Here is a 19,382-nt window from a genome sequence, read left to right as displayed (position 1 = left end):
GCGGCACGCCGTCGTCCTCGTCGTCGCTCTCGGGGTGGTCGCGCAGACGGTCGGCACCGTCGGCGCCGCATGCGAGCTCGGCCTGGACCTGCTCGTAGTTTCGGCGGATCTGCTCCTGCTTGGCGTCGAGCGCGGCGTCGCCAAAGGCCGCGTCGGACGCGGTCGCGGTGACGATCGGGTCGGTGCCGGGATCGTTCCAGGTGCGCATTTTGTTCTTGAGCATGTACTTGCCGTTGGCCTGGTTCTCCATGATCATAAACTCGCAGTAGTTGACGTTCTTGAGGCTCTCGAAGCGCTCGACGGTCCAGCGATACCACTTCATGAGGAAGACGCGAGTCATGAGGCCGTGGGTGACGAGGACCAGGACCTTGGCGAACTTGTCGCTGCTGAACTGACGGAAGAGGGTCTCGTTGAAGCCGGCGCAGCGGTCGTAGACGTCCGCGGCGGACTCGCCGTTAGGGATGCGGTAGAAGAAGTGGCCGTAGCGGGCGCGCTCGCGCCAGATCCGGGCCATTTCCTCCTCGTCGTACTGGAAGTTGCCGAAGTCCTGCTCGCGCAGCCGCGGCTCCTCGTAGACGCGGCACTCGACGCCGTCGAGCTGCGACACAATCTGCTGTGTGGTCTCGCGGGTGCGCTTGTACGGCGACGTGTAAACCAGCACGTTCTCGCCGGGCTCGAGCATGCCGCGCAGCTTCTTGCCGGCCTCCTTGGCCTGGGGTCAGCGCGCCCGGCGGCGACGTACCTGCTCGCGGCCGCGGGCGGTCAGCGAGACCTTGTGGTTGGGCACATAGCGGTTGATGCTCTTGTCGCCTGCGGTCAGCGGGGTCGCGTGCGGACGTACAGTTGGATTCCGACTCGCCGTGGCGGATCAGGATGATGAGCTGCGGTCAGCGGGAGGGGGCGCCCGCGCGCGGAACTCACCCGTGGGCGTGTCATAGTGGGGCGTCAGGGGCCGCGGGTCTCCGTCGAGGGGCTGCGTGCGTGTTCCGGGGCTGGGTGCCTGTCGGCCTGGTTCGTCCAGATCGGCTCGGCGGTCGTCGTGAGCCGCGCCCGACGGGGCTCACACGTGATGCTGACAAACCCGGGTAATCCCATTTGCCAGGGGCGCGCCGCACGCCGTGCGGCGCGAGGCGTTCCGGGTAACTTCGCAGAACGCCGGTAGCGCGCCCGTATAAGAGCCCGCCCGGCGCAGCAGGCACCGCAAGATGTCGCGCGATCCGATTACCTGCCACGTTCTGAACACGGTCACCGGCAAGCCGGCGGCCGGCATTGCCTGCACGATCCTTCGCCAGGCCGGCGCGGACTTTGCGCCGGTCGGGACGGCGACGACGAACGGCGACGGCCGCGTCGTGACCTGGGAGACCGGCGCGGTGCCGTTCGCGGCCGCGGCCGCGGCCGTCTCGGGCTCGACGCTTTTCAAGGTCCGCTTCAGCGAGATCGACACCTACTTTGGCGGCGACACGTTCTTCCCGTACGTGGACGTGGTCTTCACCGTTCCCGAGGGCAAGCTCGGCGTCGAGCATTTTCACATCCCGCTGCTGCTGTCGCGCTACAGCTACTCGACGTACCGGGGCAGCTAGAGGCCGGGGGGCGGCGCGGGGATTGCGTGCGCGGGACAGCACATGCGTGACGGGAAATAAACGGCTATCACCTAGTTCAGGCACTGCGGCGGTGGCGGCGCCGCCGACGACGCGCAGACAGCGCGCCGGGCAGCGCCGGCAGCGCCGGCAGCAGCGGCCGCGGTCGCTGAGCGTAGCCGCCGGGCAGCTGGTACGGCGGCGGCGGCCGCGCATGCGGTGATCATGCGGCGGTGCTGCGTAGACATATTGGCGCCGCGCGGCGTGCGGCTCAGTTCGTAACTTCTTCCCGCGCCCATCCGCACCCGTCGGCGTCCCCAAGCCCGAGCAGAGCAAGCGCCCGACCTCTGACGGCGTGTGTCACGCCCCGAATCCGCCACGTTGTTCAGCAAGCGATCGATTTTCCGGCGACACGCGACCGCGCAACACCATCAGACGACACAGGCCGCGATGAGCGCACCAGGTCGTCCGGCAGCCCCTGCGCGGCGCGTGTTGCCTCCGTTCCTGTCGACGTCGCATGCGGACGCGGCCGACATGTACTACGAGCTGCAGGATCGTGAGCACGACCGGCTGCGCCTGGCCCGCCAGGACCGGTCACCGTTCACGCTGCACTACGGCCTGTCGGCGGTCGGTCGCAATCGGTACTCGGTAAGTGCCCGCGCGAGGCTTCTGACGCCAGGTGTTTCCGTGGGACCACAACCGCGTGCTGCTGCGGAGCCTGGCGGCCGAACCGGCGAATGACTATATCAACGCGTCGGCAATCACGCTGCAAGCGCCGGGCCAGCAGCCGCGGTACTACGTGGCGTGCCAGGGCCCCATCCGCGCAACGATCGGCCACCAGTGGCAGATGGTGGCGCACCTGCCGGGCACGGTGGCCGTGATCCTGATGCTGACGCAGACGCACCAGGACGGGCAGGAGAAGTGCGCCAAGTACTGGCCAGACGGTGACGAGCCGCTGGTCGTGCGCCTGCCGGACTTTGCGTGCGACGTCGTGCCGGTGGCGGCCGAGTTCCACGAGGACGCGCTGTGCCAGGTGCAGACGTTGCGCCTGGACGAATTCGATCCGAACGAGCCGACGCGATTGATTGCGACGAAGACGGTATATCACGTCTTGTTCGAGTACTGGGGTGATTTCACGATTCCGGAGCCGGAGCACCAGCCGGCGCTGCTGGCTGTGAGTCAGCTGGTTGAACGGCTAGGGAGCGAGGGGGGGATGGAGATGGACGCGGGTGCGCAGGAGACGGAGGGTGCGGAGGACGCTGAGCGCGAAGCCGCGGAAGATGTGGGCGCGGAGACAGACGCCAAGGGAGAGGACGCAAACGGCGCCCCAACAAGAGCGGCTTCGGACATGGGCGAGGACACGGGTGCGGACGGGGTCACGGACGGGGTCACGGACGAGGTCACGGACGAGGTCACGGCCGGGGTCACGGCCGGGGCGGAAGCAACCGCAGACGCGGTCGCGGTCGCGGACACGATCGCGGACGCGATCGCGGACACGGACACGATCGCGGACGCGCCGACAGAGACGGCCACAGCCCAGGACACGGTCCTGGACACGGTCCCGCCGGCCGCGGATGTGGAAGACGCGACCGCGGACCAGGTTGACGCGACCGCGGACCCAGTCGCGGACCTGGACGCGCGCACGGACGCGCGCACGGACTCCAGCATCACGACCGCGGACCCGGTCGCGGACCCGGCCGGACCTGCCCCCTCGGAAAAGCCGACGGACGCGGCTGACGCAGACGCCGTCATGCCCGACTCCGCCGCCGCCGCAGAGCCCGCCCCCCTCATCGTCCATTGCTCGGCCGGCGTCGGCCGCACCGGCACCTTCATCACCCTCGACTTTCTCCTCCACGCCATGGACCCTCGCACGCCCTACGACGAGTCCATACCGGCCACAAACTACCAGATCGACTCGGCTGCGATCCTGTACCGTCCCACCGCGGTCGCAGCCGACGCCGACCCCATCCGCGACACGGTCTTCTCGCTTCGCGAGCAGCGTATGCTCATGGTCCAGAAGCTCGGCCAGTTCGAGTTCCTGTACGCGATGATGCGCCAAGTCGTCGGCCTGTAGCCGACGCCCGGCCAGCCATATCTTAGTCCCCGCTGGCCCGGTCGTTGTACATAATGTATTTCTATACAAACATTAACTATGGTACCAGCTAAGTGAAAGAATGTCAGAAAATAATACAATGTGTTGCCACAGAACAGTGCCGTCCGGGACCGGCAGGTCCGGGCAGATGAAGATCCAATACAATACTTTACACTAACTATACTCTTGCATCCTGTACTCTTATACACGACCAGCACGATACACTGCCAAATAATACTGATAATAAGGAAATGAGAAAATCACCAGATAACTCCGCATATCAACAAAATTTTATAAAAGGAACAAAAACGTGCAATGAACTTTTGCCGGGCCTAGACGATCTTGACCTTCTTTGTCTGGCGGACGGCGGTGTCGGACGCGAGCTCGGAGCTGCGCTTCTTGACGAAGGTGATGCGGCCGGTGGGCGGGAGCTTGGGGCGCTGGTTGCGCTGCTTGTTGGGCAGGAACTCGTCCTCGAGCAGGGCGTTGTCGCGCTCGAATCGCTCGTAGCGGGCGTGGTAGAACGGCCGGAGGAGGCCGATCTGTTGGTCGATCGAGTCCTTGGTGACGGGGTCGAGCGGCGGCGCGGACGCCATCTTGCTCTGGAGGACGGGCATGGCCTGGACGTTGGAGCTGGCGTGGATGCGCGAGTGGAGCAGGTGGAGGGGGACCGAGTACGACGACAGGCCGAGCTCCTCGTCGAGGCCGAGGTCGCGGAAGCCGAAGAAGTCCTCGCCGATGTCGTTCGAGAAGCCGCCGGAGATGAACTCCTCCGAGTTGTCCTCGAACAGCGCGTCGCCGTTGTCGGTGGCCAGCGCCGGCCGCAGGTAGTCGGCCAGCGCGCCGTTCATGCGCTCGTGCGCGTCCTTGAGCTTCGAGCTGAACCGGTCGACGTCGTCGCGGATGTAGCCCTGCAGACTGGAAAGGTCGCACACGCCGTTCTCGTACAGTGCCTGCATGACCAGGTCCTCGTTCGAGTACCGGTGGACGCCCTTCTGGGACTCGTAGTAGAGCATCATCGTCCGGCCCAGCCGCTGCATGTACTCGCCCGCGATCGTGGCGATGCCCTCGAGCGCGAGCATCTGGCAGTCCTCGTAGCCAGCGTGCATGAGCACCTTGGCCATGCACCGCTGCATGCACGCCTCGTTGACGTCCTTGGGCAGGTCCGCGTGCCCCGGCAGCCGCGACGCCAGGTCGATGTCGCGGTCGACGAGCTTCTCCGGGTTGTACGCCTTGAGCTGCGACACGTACAGGTGGCTCTGCTGCTGCATCTGCTTGATGATCCCGATCTTGCTGCAGATCTTGCGGATCTGCTGCATCTCTTCCAGGTTCGAGTTGAGCTTGTCGGCCAGCCCGACGCTGCGCGCGATGTACGCCGACGGCTGGTCGGCCGCGTCGATGGCCGTGTCGAAGTCCTCGCGGTCGGCGCGGGCCGCGTTGGCCGCGTAGTTGAACGGGACCTCGGGCAGCATCGCGGCCACGTCGTAGTTCACCGGCGCGTCCTCGGTCACCTCCAGCGCCAGGTCCAGCTTGCGCTCGTCCTCCACCGGCGACGGGATCGCCGACACGCTGGCCGACATCATGCCCGCCTGGCTCTTGCTACTCTTGCTGCTCTTGCCGCCCACAGACTTGCCCTTGCGCGACGACCGGTAGCTGCGGCCGCCGACGTCGGCGTCCTCGCCGTCGGCGTCCACGTCGACCGACATGTCCCGCGACATGCTCATGTCGCGCACGCTCGCCGACCGGCTGACCACCTCCTCCTCCTCGACCTCGTACTTGTCCTTGATGACAATGTCCGGGATCAGCGGGATCAGCGTGATCGTCTTCTTCTTCATCGCCATCGCGTGCTTGCGCAGGTAGTGGTTTGGGTCCGTGTTGAACTCGAAGCAGTTGCTCCAGATCAGCATCAGGTCGTCGATGACCTCCTTCTTGCTCTTGTACTGGAACTTGAGCAGCTTGCGCGTCACCGTGCTCAGGTCCATGGGGTTGCGGATCACGCTGAAGTAGTTGGGCGCGTCCCGCCGGTTGACCTTGTTGAGGAACGCGGTCGAGTGTTCCGTGTACGCGCGGAGCTCGCCGACAACCTTCTCGGCGGCCTCGTACAGCTCTTCCTGGCCGATGCGCTCCTCGGACGCCCACTTGGACCGGTTCTTGCGCACCTCCGAGACCAGCGACCGCAGCTCGTTGTCCGAGAGCTTGAGGTCCTGGCGCTTGTCGTCGATTTCGGCGAGAAGATGCTTGAGACTGAGGTTGGCGGCGCCGAAGTTCATCTGCGAGAGCTTGCCGGGCTCGGAGCCGGAGGCGGTGGCGGGCGCGTCGTCCGCCTTGGTGAGCGTGCTGAGGTCCTTGAGCCTGGTGAGGGGCCGGTCTGTGTCGAGCGTGGTGTAGAAGCGGCCCGAGTCGGGCTTGGGCTCGTCCTCGGGCTTGTCGTCGGCGGAGGGCGATTCTGGGGTCAGCGCGGCGCACGGGCGCACTTACGTCGCGGCGAGAGGTCGCCATTGGTCTCTTTGGCATCGACCAGCGTGGCCGAGCCCTGCGAGCCGGCGGGAGCGTCGTCGTCGTCGGCATGGGCGACGCCGTTGGGAGTGGGCGAGCCGCCCGCGGACACAGTGGCCGTGCCGACGGCCGAGCCAGTGGCCGAGCCGGCGGCCGAGACCGTGGCGGACCCTGCGGCGGAGTCGGCGGCCGATCCGGCTGCCGATTCGGCCACGGATCCGGTGGCTGAGCCCGTCACCGAGCCGGCCGCGTCGCCGTCGGCCGCGTCGCCATTGGCCGTCGGCTCGACGTCCATGGTGTCCTTCGCGTCGTCCGTCTTGTCGTCCTTCTCGTCGTCGTCGTCGTCGTCGTCGTCATAGTCCGACTCCTCCGCCTGCCGTTTCGGCGGCGCCGGCAGCGTCTCGGCCACCCCGGTCTCCTCGTCCTCGTCCAAGAACGAGAAATCGAACTCAGGCGCAGTCTCGTCCGGCACGTAGAAGATGTAGTCCACCGCACGCTCGTACAGCATGTACCGCACGCGCATGGCCGTGTCCACAGGCTCCGGCTCGCCGTCATCGCTGCCGTTCGCGGTCGACTCCGGATCCGGCTCCGCCGAGCTCGCGCGCGACTCGCACACGTCTGCGTCCACGCGCGACGCCGACCGCGACCGTCCCGGGCTCGCCCGGCCGTCCGCGTTCGCAATCGAAATGAATCGCGTCCAGGCGTCCTCGCCGCCAGCGATCGCGTCCGCAAACAATCGATGCTCCGCCACCGTCAGGTACGGCCGCCATCCCTCATTGGCCTCTATCTGGCGCGCCAGCGCCAGCAGCTTCTTTGGATCCCCGGTCGACCACAATTGGTACGCTTGCGAACTTGGCGACAACATCCTGCGAGACGCTTGGGAGATACAGCCGAATCCTTAATACATCACCAAGCCTGCTTCTGTGGGCGCGTCGGGCTCAAGACTGCTTCTGCCGCTATCCACTCGTCGCAAAATCGGGGATGGATGGCTGGGTGGGCGCGCGATGCCTGATGAAACCTCTTGCCGCTGCTCGGAGAGATAGTTTTTGGAGATGCAAAGCGTAGTCGCAGTTTTTGACCGCCAAACACGTAACGTTACCCGGAACATCACCACTTTTATCTGCCGCCGGTTGGGACGAAGTGTTTGTGGGGTACCGACATGAGGATCAGGAAGGGCTTTGCGGCAGGTGCGTGGGCGCGGCGGCGGCTGCCGGGATACTGACCGCAGGCTTTGTGGGTCTCGCGCTCGTCGCGGCGTACCTGGGCGTGGCGAAGATAACGTTTGTACACGACAAGGTCTTGCACTTTGGCATGTTCCTTGCGCTCACGGTGAGTTGAGTTCGCGGGCGGCGGTGCGGGTCTGGTGCCGGAGACGACGTGTGCCCCGGCGGCGAGTCCGGTGAAGTGCGCCCTGCGGGCGGCTGTCCGGCGCTTGACGCGCGGCATATAGCCGCACTGCAGCAGCACGTGCTGCACGTGCTGCACGCCCTGGGGGCTGCCGCGGGACCGTTAGCTGGCCCGCGTCTGAGGTTATGCTCTGGGGGGGCGCTCTCGGGCGGCTCTTGCGCTACTGCGGCTATAAGCCGCACGGTGTGCGGCTTATAGCCGCGGGTCGCGTGCTCGCATGCTGCACGCAGAGCGTACCCTGGACAAAGTCGCCGCCGGACCCGGGCCAATGGACGAGCCTCTGGCGCCGAACTTGTCGGGGGAGAACCCTATGGGGGGCTGTGCTGTCGCGGCTATAAGCCGCACCATGTGCGGCTTATAGCCGCGCGCGTGCTTGCACGCAGCGCGCAGGGCCTGCCGCGACGGAGGCGCCACTGCGGGCACTCCAATCGACGAGACTGCGGCGGCGCCTTCGCCCAGTGTCTACTCTGGGCCGTTCAGCTGTGCGGCTATAAGCCATTTAATTGTGCGGCTATAAGCCGCACTCTGTGCGGCCCAATTCCCTGCGCGCGGGCCGCCCACAGGGCCTACTTCGAGGGCGTGGTCGCCAGGGGCTGTGGTTTCCGCCAGGGCGATCATGGGGTGCTCCTCTAGCAGCGACTCCTTCGAGGGGGGCTGGCAATGGCTATGTGGATGCGGCTATAAGCCGCACGACATGCGGCGCGCAACGACAAGGCTGACCTGCAGCTGCTCTTCTATTGGGTCGTGGAGACATCGCGCAAGCGCGCCACGAACGCGACACTCATCGTGTGCGTGCTGGTCGGCGGCGTCGGGTCCGAGTTTGTGCAGTCGCTGGTGCCGGTAAGTAGCCAGCGGGCGTACTGACGCAGTACCGTGCTTTCGATCCATACGACATTGCGGTAAGTTCGTGCCCAGTCAAGCTGACGGCAGGCCAACGTGGGCGGATCGGTGCTGGCGCTGGTGGTGTGCAACCTGTACCACAAGCGGATGCTGGAGCGCAAGCGGGCCAACAAGTACGCGCAGCTCTACGGAGATGTCGAGGGTAACGAGGGCGTCGGGCTGGCAACGCTGGGCCCGGTGGGCCCCGAGGACGTTTAAGAGGATCCGGAGCGATTAGATAGATACAAAAAAGTGCAGAAATTTACATGTTCTCGTCCCTCGCGCGCGGCGCGCATGCTTATCGGCGGGGCATACCGCGGCCGCGGCCGCGCATGCCCATGGGGTTGCCGCCGCCCATGGGCATGCCCTGCTGGGGCGCGGCGGACTCCTCGTTCTTGACGGTCTCGTCGACCGAGAGAATGAGGCAGGCGGCCTCGGCAGCCGACTGGATGGCGTTGATCTTGACGAGCGCGGGCTCCCAGACGAACTTTTCCATGTTGTCGGAGATGTCCTCGGTCTTGAAGTCGACGCCGGCCCAGGTCTCGCCGCGGGCGTGGCGCATGCGCAGGCGGTTGAGCAGGTCGGTGGCGTCGAAGCCCGCGTTGTCGCAGAGCTGGCGCGGGATGACCTCGAGCGCGCGCGCAAAGGCGCCGATGACGAGCTGCTGCTTGCCGGCAATGGTGCGCGAATAGTCGCGGAGGTACTTGGAGATCTCCATCTCGCACGCACCGCCGCCAGCGACGATGGCGTTGTTCTTGACCGCGCGCTTGACGATCATGATGGCGTCGTGGAGCGAGCGCTCGACCTCGGCGATGAACTGGTCGGCACCGCCGCGCAGGATGAGCGTGCACGTCTTGGCCTTGGGGCAGCCGGTGAAGACGTTGAAGCGCTCGCCGCCGATCTGGCGCTCCTCGAAGTAGTCGCACGTGCCCAGGTATTGGGGCTTGATGTCGGAGGTGGTCGACTGGATCGAGCCGCCGACGGCCTGGATGACGCGGTCGAGGTCGTCCGCGGCGACGCGGCCGGCGCAGAACACGTCGCGGTCGGCGAAGAACTGGGTGGCCAGGTCGCCGATCGGCAGCTTGGACAGCACGACCTTGGCGCCCGTGTTGTAGATGGCCTCGAGCTTGTCGAAGATGATCTTCCACTCGGCGTCGACCACGGCCTGGTACTCGGAGACCTCCTCCACGCGCACCTCGGCGTTGTCCTTCTCGGCCTTGAGCTCGAGCTCGACGTTGAGGCAGATGATCGAGGGGTGGTCGAACTGCTTGGGCTGCTGCTCGAACCCGGCGTACGAGAACGTCTTCTTGAACGCGACGCCGTTGATGAACTGCGAGTCCTCCATGCCGCCGCCCGTGATCTTCTTGATCCCGATCAGCTTCTCGTCCAGGTCGTCCTGGTCCAGCGTCAGCACGGCGTCGACGGCCATCTTGGTGAACAGGTCCGCGTTGCGGTGGATGATCTTGGACGACATCACCGTCGCCGCGCACTTCTCTAGCAGGTCCCGGAAGTTCTCTGTGCTGCCGCGGTCGATCGTCACCGCGAGCTCCTTGATCTTGTTGACCGCGAGCTGCGCGGCCTTGCGGTATCCCTTGGCGACGATGTGCGTCGACACGCCCTCCTCCACGAACGCCTTGCTCTCCCGCATCAGCTCGCCGGCCAGGATCGTCACGCTCGTCGTGCCGTCGCCGACCTCTGCGTCCTGCGCCCGCGAGATGTCCACCAGCACCTTGGCCGCGGGGTGCACCACGTCCAGCAGCTTGAGGATCGTCGCGCTGCCGTCAGCGCCGCCAAACGCCCACTTACCCGTCGTTCGAGATCGTTGTCTCGCCGTTGGAGCCCACAATCTGCCGTCAGCGCGCCCGCTCAGCCACCTACCAGAATGTCCGAGCCCAATGGGCCCAGCGTGGATCGGATTGTGTCCTGGATGGCCAGACACGCATTGATGTTGCTGATAATCTGTCCGCGGCCCTGCGACGAGTCCGTGCCCTCTTTCAGGACGACGATAGTAGGCGTCTGTCCCCCGAAGTTCATGCTGCCGACCCGGATAACGAGATGTGTTCTAATTGAATGGAGACGATGAAGACGTCGTGTATGCCGTGTGGACGCGTTGGAAGAACGGTGTAGAATGAAAAATATTTTAGGCTGTGGCTGCGTGGCGCGGCGTCACGTGGGCCGCGCGCCGCACCGCGTGCGGCTGATGCCGCTGGACGAGCCTCCGGCGGCGACTCCGTCGAGGGTGGCCCTGCGGGCACGCGGCGGGCGGGCCTACAGGGCTCGTGCGCCGCACGCCGTGCGGCTTATAGCCGCCTCTGGGCGAGCCTCCGGCGGCGACTCCGTCGAGGGTGGCCCTGCGGGCACGCGGCAGGCGGGGCCTACGGGGTTCGTGCGCCGCACGCCGTGCGGCTTATAGCCGCCTCTGCACGAGCCTCCGGCGGCGACTCCGTCGGGGGTAGCTGCCCTGCGGGCAGTCCGGTGGGCATGCGAGCAGCTGAGGGAGCCGTGGCCGTAAGCTCGTGCCCGCATGTCGTGCGGCTGATAGCCGCCCTTGTCGACGAGCCTCCGGCGGCGACTCCGTCGAGGGTGGCTGCCCTACGGGCAGGCCAGGGGGCGTGGGCGTGCGGCGCAGTGGACGGAGCTACTACGGGGTCTGTGCGCCGCACGCCGTGCGGCTTGTAGCCGCCTCTGGATGAGCCTCCGGCGGCGACTCCGGCGGGGGTAGCTGCCCTGCGGGCAGTCCAGTAGGCGCGCAAGCAGTTGAGTGAGCCGCGGCCGTAAGCTCGTGCGCCGCATTCCGTGCGGCTGATAGCCGCCCTGCTCAACGAGCCTCCGGCGACAGCTCCTAACGACTCCTACGGACGGTCGCCGCTCCAGCAGATTCACATCCTCCGGACCTGCCCGCAGGGCAGCTACCCTCGACGGAGTCGCCGCCGGAGGCTCGTGCAGAGGCGGCTATAAGCCGCACGGAGTGCGGCTCACAAACCTCCGGCGGCACTCCTCCAGCAGCGAGTCCGCCCACTGCTCCGCGTGCGCTCACGTCCGCCGGCCTGCCCGCAGGGCAGCTACCCTCGACGGAGTCGCCGCCGGAGGCTCGTGCAGAGGTGGCTATAAGCCGCACGCCATGCGGCTCACAAACCTCCGGCCGCACGCCCCTCCAGCAGCGAATCCGCCGCTGCCCCGCGTGCGCCCACGTCTGCCGGCCTGCCCGCAGGGCAGCTACCCTCGACGGAGTCGCCGCCGGAGGCTCGTGCAAGCGGCTATAAGCCGCACAGCGTGCGGCTCGCGAACCTCCGGGGCGCCCCTCCAGCAGCGAACCCGCCCGCTGCCCCGCGTGCGCCCGCGTCCGCCGGCCTGCCCGCAGGGCAGCCACCCTCGACGGAGTCGCCGCCGGAGGCTCGCCAACAAGGCGGCTATAAGCCGCACGGCGTGCGGCGGCAGCCTGCCGCCGCACGCCGTGCGGCGCGTCGGCTGAAAGAATACATTACACAAAACGCCGGTCATGCTTTTACACGCTCTCCACAAAGCTCGCCAGCATGCGCAGGCTGAAGAACTTGGAGACGTGTGCGTAGGTCGCCAGCTTCTTGCGCAGGTCGTCGGCCCGCACAGTCAGCGCCCACGCGCCCGAGCAGCCGCAGTGCGCCGACAGGTTGTCCCCCCGCACCTGCTTGCAGCGCGAGCAGTGCAGGTCCTGGACCTGGTAGGCGTGCAGCAGCGCGGCCACGTCCGACACCAGCTTCTCCTCCAGGACCAGGCGGTCCAGCTCGTGCGCGCAGAAGCGGCAGCAGAAGGCCGCGCGGTCGTCGCGCAGGTCGTCCTTGCACAGGTCCAGCTCGTTCTCGAGCCCGCACGAGGCGCACACGTGCACGAGCTTGAGCGAGGCGCTCGGGTTGCGGAAGACGCCCGCGTCGGAGAACTCCTTGACGTCGAAGAGCGCGAGCAGGTCGCGGCGCAGCTGGCGCAGCTCGATGTTCAGGTCGGCCGCCAGCCCAAAGACCGCGCACAGCGCCTTGACGAGCTCCAGCGCGCCGTTCGTGGGCTGCAGGTGCGAGCCCGCCAGCACCGGGAAGCGGAACTCGTCCGCCGCGGCCACCGCGTCGGTCTGCAGCCGCAGCAGCTGCTGCACGCGCCGGCGCAGCGGCTTGTGCAGGCCGTCCAGCACGCCCTTGCCGTGGTAGTCGCCGTCCGCGCGCGCCTGCTGCAGCTGCGTCGGCCGCGGCGTCGACAGCGTCGCGCCGTCGTCGTGCTTGGCCGCGTGCATGGCCCGCACAAACTCCTCGGCCCAGGTCTGGAACTCGGCCCGCAGCAGCGGCGGCAGGAACGAGGCCACGTGCCAGTTCAGGTACAGCGTCAGCGGCTGGCGCTCGTCCGCGGTCACGTCCTGGCACGCCATGCCGCCGTAGTTGCAGCTGTCCATCCACAGCAGGTAGTCCCAGTACTCGACGATCTCGAGGTCCAGGAAGTGGAAGAGCGACTTGGACCGCACGCTCTTGACGACGTAGTGCGCGTACGAGTACGCGTTGGCGACCGCGGCCTTGGTGGTCTGGATCAGCAGCCGGTGCGGCTCGGCGAAGACCACCCGGGCGCCCACGCGCCGGAACTCGGCCACGAGCTGCAGGAACGCCTTCTTGGACAGGTTCTGCACGTGGTACTGCAGCGTGGGGTCGTACATGCGCGACATGGGGTCCGACACCCACCCGATGAAGCCGGCGACCATGACGTCGGCGTTGTCGTTCTCGGCCACCGCGTCCTCCCACCACTGCTTGACCATGCTGCGCAGGACGGCGATGGCGGGCGTGGCCGCGCCGTTCTCGGTCAGCGGCGCGGCGTCGCCGGCCTCGAGCTCGTTGAGCAGCGCGAACGTGAGCACCGTGTTGACCGTCAGGTTCTGGACCGCGAGCTCGATGCAGACCGAGTGGTACGACCCCGGGTTGTTGATCGCCGGGAACGCAAAGTCCTCGGTCTGGAGGACGGCCCGGTCGAGCTCGGCGCCGCCGACGTCGGGAAACGCGGTGGGCGACCACCAGAGCACGACGCCGGCGGCGCGCAGCCGCCGCGCGAACGTGACGTCGATCACGTCCCGGGCGCTGCCGACGTTGCAGAGCGGCAGGCCACCGTACTGGGCCAGGCGCAGCGCCTGGTCCACGCGCGCGCCCGCGCCAAAGTACGTGAGGAGGATGCGCCGGGCCACGGGCAGCCGCCAGTCGAGCGCGGGCATGGCGTTGTCCGCGGGCGTGTGCCTGAGCTCGACGATGGGCAGGTCGCGCAGCGCCGGCATGTCGGCCTCGACGCGCGCGCGGTCCGGCGAGAGCAGCGCGACGACCACGCGGCCGGCGTGGTCGGCCGCCACGGCCCGGATCCGCTTGTAGGCGGCGGCCGTGGCCTGGCGCAGCGTCGCCAGCTTGTTGACGTGGACGTCCATGGCCTCCGGCTGCGCAAACAGCCCCGGCGCCGCGTGCTGCGCGTGCAGCTCGCGGTACAGCGCGTCCATCGGCGGCAGGAACTGCTTCGTGGCGTCGTAGACAAACAGGTGGGCCTCGTGGTCGGCGCTCGTGAAGAGCGCGTAGATCGTGCGGTCCTTGCTGGCGATGTGGTACAGCAGCACGACGCGCGCGCGCAGGCCGTCGGCCAGGTACGGCCGCTCCAGCGGCGTCAGGTGGCGCAGGTCGAAGCCGTCGCGCAGGCCGTCGCCGAGCACGCCCTGCCGCGACGTGTCGATCTGGCACGCGTTGCCCACGGTCAGCAGGAACTGCGTCACCAGGTCGATCTTGCTCTCGTACACGGCCGCGATCGCCGGGTGGCGGAACAGGCCGGCCGGCGCGGCCAGCTGGGCCTGGTAGTGCTCCTCCGGCATGGACACGCGGAACAGCCGCGGCGACTGGCGGCCGTCCGGCAGCGTCAGGTGGACCTTCTCGACGTCGCAGTCCACGACGTCGACGTCCGGCAGGGCCGCGCCCCGCAGCTCGACGTAGATCTGGCGGCGCACGGCCACGCGCGCGGTCTGCACGTAGCCGTCGATCAGCAGCCACGCGCGCAGCTCGCCCGGCGCGTCCGTCGGCCGGACCTGCAGGACCTGCCACGGCTTGGAGAACGTGGCCTCGGCCTGGTCGCGGAAGAAGCTGCCCACGCCGGCCGGGCGCGCGGCGCCGAAGAGGAAGCGGCGGCGCTGGCGCGCCTGGCGCTGGGCCTTCCACTTGGCCTTGGCGTAGCGCAGCCAGTCCGCGTAGTCGTCGTCCAGGCCCGGCGGGACCGGCGGCAGCGACGCGAACGCGTTCTCCTTCTGGGCGTCCGCGTCGGCGAGGCCGCGGCGCTTGGTCACGCGCGCGACCGGGCGCAGCAGCTTCGGGCCGGGCACGCCGCCGTCCTCGATGTCGCCCACGTCCGGGCGGTTGGTGACGTCGGCGATGGGCGCCTTGAGCCGCACGCCGAAGCCGTCCAGCGACGCCTGCTGCTTCGGGTTCTCCAGCCGCGACAGCCGCCGGACCAGCCAGTCCGGGTACTGGATGCGCGGCACCGGGTTCGGCACGTGCTGCAGCGCGGCCGGGATCGAGATGATCTTCTGGATGACCGAGCCCAGCCGCTCGCGGTAGTAGCCCCAGTCGATGATGTCGCGCGGGTCGAACTCGGCCAGGCCCGGGTCCTTGAGCCAGCGGCGCAGAAAGTGCGCCCGCACCGCCGGCTCCGCCGCAAAGATGGCCACCGGGATCGCGCGCTCCGTCACCGGCGCCGACGCCGGCCGCGCCGAGATGATGAAGCGGCAGGCCAGGCCCTTGTCCTTGACCATCTGGTCGCCCAGGAACTCGCCCAGCCGCTTGGCCGTCGAGATGGACGTCGACTTGAGCGTGCCGTACTCGGTCAGCGCCCGCGACATGCTCTTGTTCTCCGAGATCAGGTCGATCAGCTCGTCGTCGGCCAGCGTGTAGCCCTTGGAGTCGACCACGTCCAGCCAGCGGTTGGCCACCTTGGCCACGGCGCCGTAGCACTCGTCCAGCGTGCGGCCCTCGAGGAAGACCCGGAAGATCTGGCTCTGGAAGATCTTGATGAGCTTGAGCTCGCCGCGCCGCTTGATCTCGAAGCCCTTGAGCTCGGCCAGCGAGCCGTCGTCGTTGAAGACCGCGTAGCGCTTCTTCAGGTTCTTGTCCTCCTCCTTGGACGTGGGCAGGATCATGGCCCGGTACGGCCCGTCGACCTCGAAGTAGATGCTGTTCTCCTCGCGCACGTCGTAGCGGAACGCGCGGGCGTCGGCGAGCGACTGGTACTGCCGGTTCGTGAACCGGCCGTGGACCTTGTGGTTGAGCATCATGCACGGGTACGACACGTGGAGGTCCTTGCCGCCGGCCATCTGCAGCCGGAAGTTCTCGGGGAAGCCGGCCGGGAAGATGCACCAGATGCCGTCCGTGTCGAGCTCGAGCGGCTTGCCGAGGCGCTCGACCAGCGCGCGCGCCATCTGGATGATGGTGGCGCCGGTCAGGCACGTCACGCCGGCCATGGCCATCGAGTACCAGCGCGAGCCCTTGCGCATCACGTAGCCGTAGAACGAGTTGAGGATGACCTTGTGGGCCAGCTGGAGCGAGTCGAAGAGCACGACCATCTTGCGGGCCTCGTCGACCTCGCGCGCGCTGGTCTTGGGCAGCCGCTCGAGCTGCCGCTTCCAGTCCTTCTGCTTGTTCTTGTACTCGTAGCGGCGGTCGCGGAAGTCGCGCACCGTGTTGACGTAGAACGGGTTCTCGCGCTGGCACACGATGGCCTCCTTCTCGACCGTCTTGGTCTCCTTGATCTTGTGGTAGATCTTGCGCGAGTACTCGGCCAGGCGCTTCTTGACATGCGCGCTCTGCTCGGCCCGCGGCAGCTCGGCGAACGCGCGCGGCGGCGCCTTGGGGTGCCGGCCCGGGAACGTCTCGGCCTCGAGCGTGCGGCGGATCATGTTGTACTCGTCCTTGTGCGACGGCGAGTACTCGCCGCGCCACATCCACGGCAGCCGCCGGTCGCAGTTCTTGCCGGGCCGGTTGAAGTCGCAGGCCGCGCAGTCGGCCTCGTCGATGATCGAGTCGGGCTGGAGCCGGTTGGTGATCATGATGTTGGGGTACATGGACGACACGTCCAGGTGGTAGATCATCGGGTTCTCGCGGCGGGCCGGGCGGTCGCGCAGGTCCTCGAGCTGGGCCGCGATGGCCGCGCGCACCTCGGCGTAGTTGGCCACGTCCGCCAGCGCGCGGCCGTTCTCGACCTCGACCGTGAACCGCAGCGCGCCGTCGAGGTCGTCCAGCAGCTCCTGCACGGCCGCCGGGTCGACCGCAAAGTCCACGGGGATGTCCGAGCGGAAGACGCCGGCCTCGAGCGACTCGACGTGGCCGCCCACGTACGTCTCGCTCTCGACCAGGTGGCCCTCGTAGAAGTGCTCGTCCGGCTCCTTGTGCTTGTTGGGCAGCACGATGTTGTGCTGGTACGCTTGGACCTGGCGTCAGACGGCCGCGGCGGCGCTTACCATCAGCAGCATCTCGCAGAGCGTGCCCGTGCCCTTGCGCAGCGTCTCGTCGGGGTTGAGCGGGATGATGTTGCAGAGCGAGAAGATGAACGGGTGGACGTACTTCATGTAGAGGTAGTACGTCGCGACCGCGTCCGAGACCGAGTACTCGGACAGCGTCTGCGGGCGCTCGGACGCGTACTTGGTCATGAGCTCGGGGTCCAGCTCGATGGGGTCGTAGCCCAGCTTGGCCGTCGTGACCGCCTTGAGGCCCTGGCTGCCCTGCGGCAGGTACGAGTCGCGCTTGACCCACCGGAAGCAGTCCATGTGCGCGCAGTACGCGGACTTGTACTCGTCCTCGCTGTCCTTCTTGAACCCGATCTCGTAGTACATGTCGAGGCCGTGGTGCAGCGCGCGGCCCTCGACGAAGGGCCAGTCGAAGAAGTCGCCGTTGTAGGTCGCGATGATGGTGGGCTTGCAGTCGCGGACGTGCTCGAAGAACCGCTCGAGCACGGCGCGCTCGCTGGGCTCGTTGAAGATCGTGAACACGCCGGGGAACTCGGGCTTGGGCGTGTACTCAAAGTCGCCGATGTCCTCGGACACGATCTCGCGGTTGGTGATCAGGAACCCGGCGCCGTCGATCATGTACGAGATCATCATGACGCGGTCGATGAGCACGTCGGGGAACTTGAGCGGCAGCTTGGTGGTCTCGATGTCGAACGCGAGCACGACGGGGTCCGGCCGCGCGAGCCGCTCGGGCATCTCGCGCAGCGCGATGTCGCCGTGGACGGCCTCGGCCGTGTACCACTTGCCGATGCGGATCCCGCAGTCGATGGCCACGCGGACGTGGTACGGCACGTCGTACTCGCGGAGGTCGAGGATCGACGTCGAGACCTCGACGTCGGGCGCGGCCGCGCGCGCGACCTCCACAAAGTCCGAGTCGAGCTCCATGGCCGCCCTGCGGTCAGCGCGGACGGCCGGTACTTACGCAGTCACGTCCGCGTAGATGTCGAGCGCGCTGACGGCCTTGCGGTTGTGCTCGGCCAGGGGGAGCAGCTCCTTGCGCACGGCGAGCAGGTCGTTGATGTTGTGGAACGCCACGTGGATGAACGTGCGCTGGTACCCGAGCAGGTGGTTGGGCTGCGCTGTCAGCGGGCCCGGCCGCGACTTACGATGTCGAGGTCCTCCTTGGTTGTGCGCGAGAGCTTCTTGACGAGGCCGTCGTACCGCCGCCGGAGATACTCCTCGACGGCGGCCTCCTGGCCGACCTTGCAGCCGACGAGGAAGTAGGGGTCATACACGTACGTGACCTTGAAGTTCTCGCCGTCGTCGCCCAGGAAGTAGAAGTTGACGGCGGCGACCTCGCCCTGGCCGCTGTCGGCCTCGACCGCGGTCTGGTCAGCGCGCCCACGGCCGACGGACTTACTGTGTGCATGTTGATCAGCCAGCCGACTCTGGCGGGGCCGGCCTCGTACCGGTCGAAGCCCATCTTGACGTCGATCTCGTCGCGGACCCGCGTGTTTTCGACCTGCACGGCGGACGACGTCGCGTCCGCGGCGAAGTCGGTCTGGCTGAGGCCCTGGCTCTGGTTCTGGCTGCCGAACCGCCCGCTGCTGCTGCTGCGGGCCTGCCCGAACTCGCGCCGCCCACGGCCGACGCGCGTGTTTGACCCGCGCCGGCCCTGGCCTCTGAAGCTGCCTGACATTTTCGTGGTGGGGGAGAGAAAGAATCTGCGGAGCCTTTACGCGACGCGTCGTTACCCGGCGGTGGCCCGGTCCGGCGCGTGCGGCGCCCTGTGCGGCGATACGTTTGGCCGCGGCGCCGTGGCGGCGCCGGGTGGCGCCGCGGGCGGCGGCCGGTGCGGCGGCGCGTTTGCGCGAAGGGCAGCCGCGCCGACGGGCGGTGGGCCGTTCGTGGGCCACTGGCGGCGACTCGCTCGAGAGCACGCCGTGCGCGGCGGCTATGTGCGGTGGTACCTTTTCCCGAAGGGCGCCGTGGCCGACGGACCCGGGCCGCTGCAGGTGGGCCGGTCGTGGGCCACTGGCGGCGCCTCGCTCGAGAGCACGCCGTGCGCGGCGGCTACATGCGGCAATACGTTTGCCCGAAGGGCTGACATGGCCGGACGGACCGCGGGCCGCTGCAGGCAGGCCGTTCGTGGGCCACTGGCGGCGACTCGCTCGAGAGCACGCCGTGCGCGGCGGCTATATGCGGTGGTACTTTTGCCCGAAGGGTCGCCGTGGCCGGCGGACGGCGGGCCGCTGCCGGTGGCCGTTGGTGGGCCACTGGCCGCGACTCGCTCGAGGGCGCGCCCTGCGCGGCGGCTATATGCGGCAATACGTTCGCCCGAAGGGCTGACGTGGTCGACGCACCTGCCGTGGCCGACGCACCCCGGGTCGCTGCCATCGGTGAGCCACTGGCCGCGACTCGCTCGGGAGCACGCTCTGCGCAGTGGCTATATGCGGCAATACGT

General features: G+C 67.7%; 7 protein-coding genes across 7 annotated transcripts in view; 4 read left to right on the top strand and 3 right to left on the bottom strand.

The window, feature by feature from the left end:
- Positions 1-82: 82 nt before the first annotated feature.
- On the bottom strand, positions 83-887 carry V1510DRAFT_347379 (histidine phosphatase superfamily; the record flags this gene model as incomplete). The annotated part of the gene is made up of 3 exons (XM_066930828.1): positions 83-712; positions 743-810; positions 842-887. Coding segments are annotated over 3 exons (744 nt in total), but the record flags the coding sequence as incomplete, so codon positions are not given.
- A 304-nt stretch (positions 888-1,191) lies between these two features.
- Positions 1,192-1,654, top strand: V1510DRAFT_413261 (uncharacterized protein). Its single transcript, XM_066933205.1, has one exon. The coding sequence runs from the start codon at positions 1,206-1,208 to the stop codon at positions 1,578-1,580; it is 375 nt and encodes a 124-aa protein (XP_066790328.1). The 5' UTR covers positions 1,192-1,205; the 3' UTR covers positions 1,581-1,654.
- A 157-nt stretch (positions 1,655-1,811) lies between these two features.
- On the top strand, positions 1,812-3,843 carry V1510DRAFT_413259 (protein-tyrosine phosphatase-like protein). The gene is made up of 2 exons (XM_066933204.1): positions 1,812-2,224; positions 2,256-3,843. The coding sequence occupies exons 1-2, from the start codon at positions 2,028-2,030 to the stop codon at positions 3,649-3,651; spliced, it is 1,593 nt and encodes a 530-aa protein (XP_066790327.1). The 5' UTR covers positions 1,812-2,027; the 3' UTR covers positions 3,652-3,843.
- V1510DRAFT_413256 (uncharacterized protein) lies at positions 3,626-7,206 on the bottom strand. Its single transcript, XM_066933203.1, has 2 exons — positions 6,148-7,206; positions 3,626-6,115 (listed from the first exon to the last, which is right to left on the bottom strand). The coding sequence occupies exons 1-2, from the start codon at positions 7,028-7,030 to the stop codon at positions 4,002-4,004; spliced, it is 2,997 nt and encodes a 998-aa protein (XP_066790326.1). The 5' UTR covers positions 7,031-7,206; the 3' UTR covers positions 3,626-4,001.
- V1510DRAFT_413254 (uncharacterized protein) lies at positions 7,097-8,716 on the top strand. The gene is made up of 5 exons (XM_066933202.1): positions 7,097-7,352; positions 7,394-7,494; positions 8,299-8,412; positions 8,442-8,471; positions 8,503-8,716. Exons 1-5 carry the CDS (start codon positions 7,325-7,327, stop codon positions 8,668-8,670), a joined length of 441 nt encoding a protein of 146 aa, XP_066790325.1. The 5' UTR covers positions 7,097-7,324; the 3' UTR covers positions 8,671-8,716.
- A 33-nt stretch (positions 8,717-8,749) lies between these two features.
- On the bottom strand, positions 8,750-18,617 carry V1510DRAFT_406387 (TCP-1/cpn60 chaperonin family-domain-containing protein; the record flags this gene model as incomplete). The annotated part of the gene is made up of 6 exons (XM_066932376.1): positions 8,750-10,442; positions 11,961-16,903; positions 16,934-17,870; positions 17,901-18,028; positions 18,085-18,306; positions 18,339-18,617. The coding sequence occupies 6 exons, from the start codon at positions 18,615-18,617 to the stop codon at positions 8,750-8,752; spliced, it is 8,202 nt and encodes a 2,733-aa protein (XP_066790324.1).
- Positions 18,618-18,876: 259 nt separating this feature from the next.
- The window catches only part of V1510DRAFT_313551 (uncharacterized protein), a 1,542-nt gene continuing 1,036 nt past the window's right edge, over positions 18,877-19,382 (top strand). The window contains exon 1 of the mRNA XM_066930751.1: positions 18,877-19,373. Coding sequence (XP_066790323.1) covers positions 19,027-19,373 — 347 coding nt within the window. The 5' untranslated portion in view covers positions 18,877-19,026. The remainder of the gene's footprint in view (positions 19,374-19,382) is intronic.

The sequence above is a fragment of the Dipodascopsis tothii genome (genome assembly GCF_038497935.1).
Source record: "Dipodascopsis tothii strain CBS 759.85 unplaced genomic scaffold V1510scaffold_7, whole genome shotgun sequence".
NCBI classification, from domain to species: domain Eukaryota; kingdom Fungi; phylum Ascomycota; class Lipomycetes; order Lipomycetales; family Lipomycetaceae; genus Neoaidaea; species Neoaidaea tothii.
The sequence above is the reverse complement of the archived record's forward strand: the minus strand, read 5'-3'. Positions and strand labels throughout refer to the sequence as shown.

Excerpts from the sequence above, each read along its gene's own strand:
- V1510DRAFT_413256 (XM_066933203.1), bottom strand. The coding sequence starts at position 7,030 with ATGTTGTCGCCAAGTTCGCAAGCGTACCAATTGTGGTCGACCGGGGAT. Across the intron at positions 6,116-6,147 it reads TGGCGACCTCTCGCCGCGAC|AATCGCCCTCCGCCGACGAC; the intron begins GTAAGTGCGCCC and ends CGCTGACCCCAG.
- V1510DRAFT_413259 (XM_066933204.1), top strand. The coding sequence starts at position 2,028 with ATGAGCGCACCAGGTCGTCCGGCAGCCCCTGCGCGGCGCGTGTTGCCT. Across the intron at positions 2,225-2,255 it reads GTCGGTCGCAATCGGTACTC|GGTGTTTCCGTGGGACCACA; the intron begins GGTAAGTGCCCG and ends CTTCTGACGCCA.
- V1510DRAFT_413261 (XM_066933205.1), top strand. The coding sequence starts at position 1,206 with ATGTCGCGCGATCCGATTACCTGCCACGTTCTGAACACGGTCACCGGC.
- V1510DRAFT_413254 (XM_066933202.1), top strand. The coding sequence starts at position 7,325 with ATGAGGATCAGGAAGGGCTTTGCGGCAG. Across the intron at positions 7,353-7,393 it reads CAGGAAGGGCTTTGCGGCAG|GCTTTGTGGGTCTCGCGCTC; the intron begins GTGCGTGGGCGC and ends TACTGACCGCAG. Across the intron at positions 8,472-8,502 it reads TCGATCCATACGACATTGCG|GCCAACGTGGGCGGATCGGT; the intron begins GTAAGTTCGTGC and ends AGCTGACGGCAG.